We start from the raw sequence: 2,243 nt of genomic DNA, 5'->3' as shown, positions 1-2,243 counted from the left end.
GCTTTGTCTATAATATAATATTAGTATAATACCTTAAGCTATCTATATAGCCGTAAACGTATATTTTGTCTAGTATAGCGTACTTATAATATTCGAAGATAATATATTTCTAGAAAAATATATCTTTATAATAATAAGTTATATTTTTTACGCGATATACCGTCTTTATAGTATCGTAGTTAATATAAGTAGGTGTAAATATAGGATAAATATATTACGGTACAAAGATAATGTCGTAGAAAACACACCTCGGCAAAAACACGGCTACATCTATACACGTGATACAACTCTACACTGCGATAACACCGTAGCGTCGGCAATACGTCGTATATAACATGTTAGGATCTCCTAGTAACCCTTAATGTAGCTTTCGGCTTTGTTTTGATACTAAACAACGACTGTCACGTGAAACAACGAACTAGTACTTAGTTCCTCTTTAGTAGTGCTTGTATACATTAGTGAACAGTGCCGCGGCCTGCACCACAACGTCCTGATACAGTCCTGGGCATGTTTTTACAAACCCTGTTCTTCCACCTTTCCTCATTAGGAAGGATGTATCCACTGCTTGGCGTAGCTCACCACCTGGTGTGTCCTCCATTGTTGGCTGTTACTGCCTCGCAGCGTTCTCGGATACTCTTGCATATACGTTGTATGTCCTCAGGTGTGAGCTTGGCCCATTCTTGATAGTGAGATTGAAGGTAGCAACACCTTCTGAGATGGACATGGATAGCCGGAAGGGGTTAGCGTAAATACAGGGGTTATAAAAACTATGCCCAGGACTGTATCCTTCCACTCCCATCATTCCCGACGGTTGCGTCAGCTTCAAAGAATCTCCGAGTTCCAGAGATAGTGCATTGAACTACAGGACCAAGGAACCAGCAACGACAGCATACCACGACAGCAGAAGACATGGCACCAGACGCAGTGGATACAAACGAGCCTCCCAGTAAGCACAGAGCTGCATAGTGACATCCTGGTGCAACAATGGCTTATCAAGTAACACAGAGGCCAAGTCAGGCCTACTCACTCCTAGCCATGTGGATGGAGAATGGACACCAAATACAGGTGCGTGACAAGCAGCTCTGTTATACAAAGCCTCTTTGCAATGTCTCATATCGCCTCATACACGCGACCAACATGCGGCCACCATACTGACTATGGCCACCAGTCCTCTCAACCCTTCCCCGACAACCCCAGACAGGATCCTCCTCCCCTCTGCCCTTCTTCCACCTTCTTGAACGCCTCAAGACGACCAAACGCGAGGGCTGGCGCCGCTTCGACATCAACCACGGCGAGTCAATTTCCGACCACATGTACCGCATGTCCATAATCACCATGCTATGCCCACCCGCCCTCTCATCCCGCCTCGACATCGCCCGCTGCACGCGAATGGCCCTGATCCACGACATGGCCGAAGCTCTGGTCGGCGACATCACTCCCGTTGACGGCGTAACGAAAGTCGAGAAGAGCCGACGCGAAATGGAGACGATGGAGTACATGACCAAGTCCCTACTTGGTAACGTGAAGGGCGGCAAGGCAGGTGAGGAGATGATGAAGGTGTGGCAGGAGTATGAAGATTCAGAGACGGAGGAGAGTAAGTTTGTGCATGATGTGGACAAGATGGAGTTGTTGTTGCAGATGGTGGAGTACGAGAGGGCGCATGATGGGAGGGTGGATTTGGGGGAGTTCAGTCGCGTTGCTAAGAGAATCGTGCTGCCGGAGGTGCAAGAATGGGCGGCGGAGGTATTGAGGGATAGGGAGGAGTTTTGGAAGTCAAGAGGGAAGGAGCCGACCGGGTTTAGGGAGATTGGGGTAGAGTTGAGGAAGGCGCAAGATGAGTATTATGGAAACGGGACGAGCGCTTGAAGGGTCAAGACAAGACAACGAAACTGTCCTTGTCGCCAGCATATGAGCGAAGGATGTACAGTTTCTGAGCAGAAACTTACTCACCTGCTGACATTCGACGCAATGCGCTGCAACAGCATCAGCACATCCCAAGCGTTGCAACACGAGGCCGTGCGACGCAGGAGACACAAAGCATCCTCGAACGCACATGCAGTCACAATGCACAAGAGACACTAAGTCAGACCTCACGATGGTCAAAGCGCAAAGTTGCACGACGGTCTCTGAGACTCTGATGGCTCGCTACCAGAAACCACGGCGCCCGGTTCAAGATTCGACACTACAGCACGACTTCGCCACGAGGTGTTCAGTATGAAGTATCAGCGACATGACCACATCAC

General features: G+C 48.8%; 1 protein-coding gene across 1 annotated transcript; it reads left to right on the top strand.

Moving 5' to 3' along the window:
* Window positions 1-909: 909 nt before the first annotated feature.
* Window positions 910-1,866, top strand: CLAFUR5_07916 (5'-deoxynucleotidase hdd1; the record flags this gene model as incomplete). The annotated part of the gene is made up of 3 exons (XM_047907064.1): window positions 910-946; window positions 1,006-1,065; window positions 1,169-1,866. 3 exons carry the CDS (start codon window positions 910-912, stop codon window positions 1,864-1,866), a joined length of 795 nt encoding a protein of 264 aa, XP_047759923.1.
* Window positions 1,867-2,243: the final 377 nt, after the last annotated feature.

This window comes from Fulvia fulva, chromosome 3 (genome assembly GCF_020509005.1).
Source record: "Fulvia fulva chromosome 3, complete sequence".
NCBI classification, from domain to species: domain Eukaryota; kingdom Fungi; phylum Ascomycota; class Dothideomycetes; order Mycosphaerellales; family Mycosphaerellaceae; genus Fulvia; species Fulvia fulva.
The sequence above is the reverse complement of the archived record's forward strand: the minus strand, read 5'-3'. Positions and strand labels throughout refer to the sequence as shown.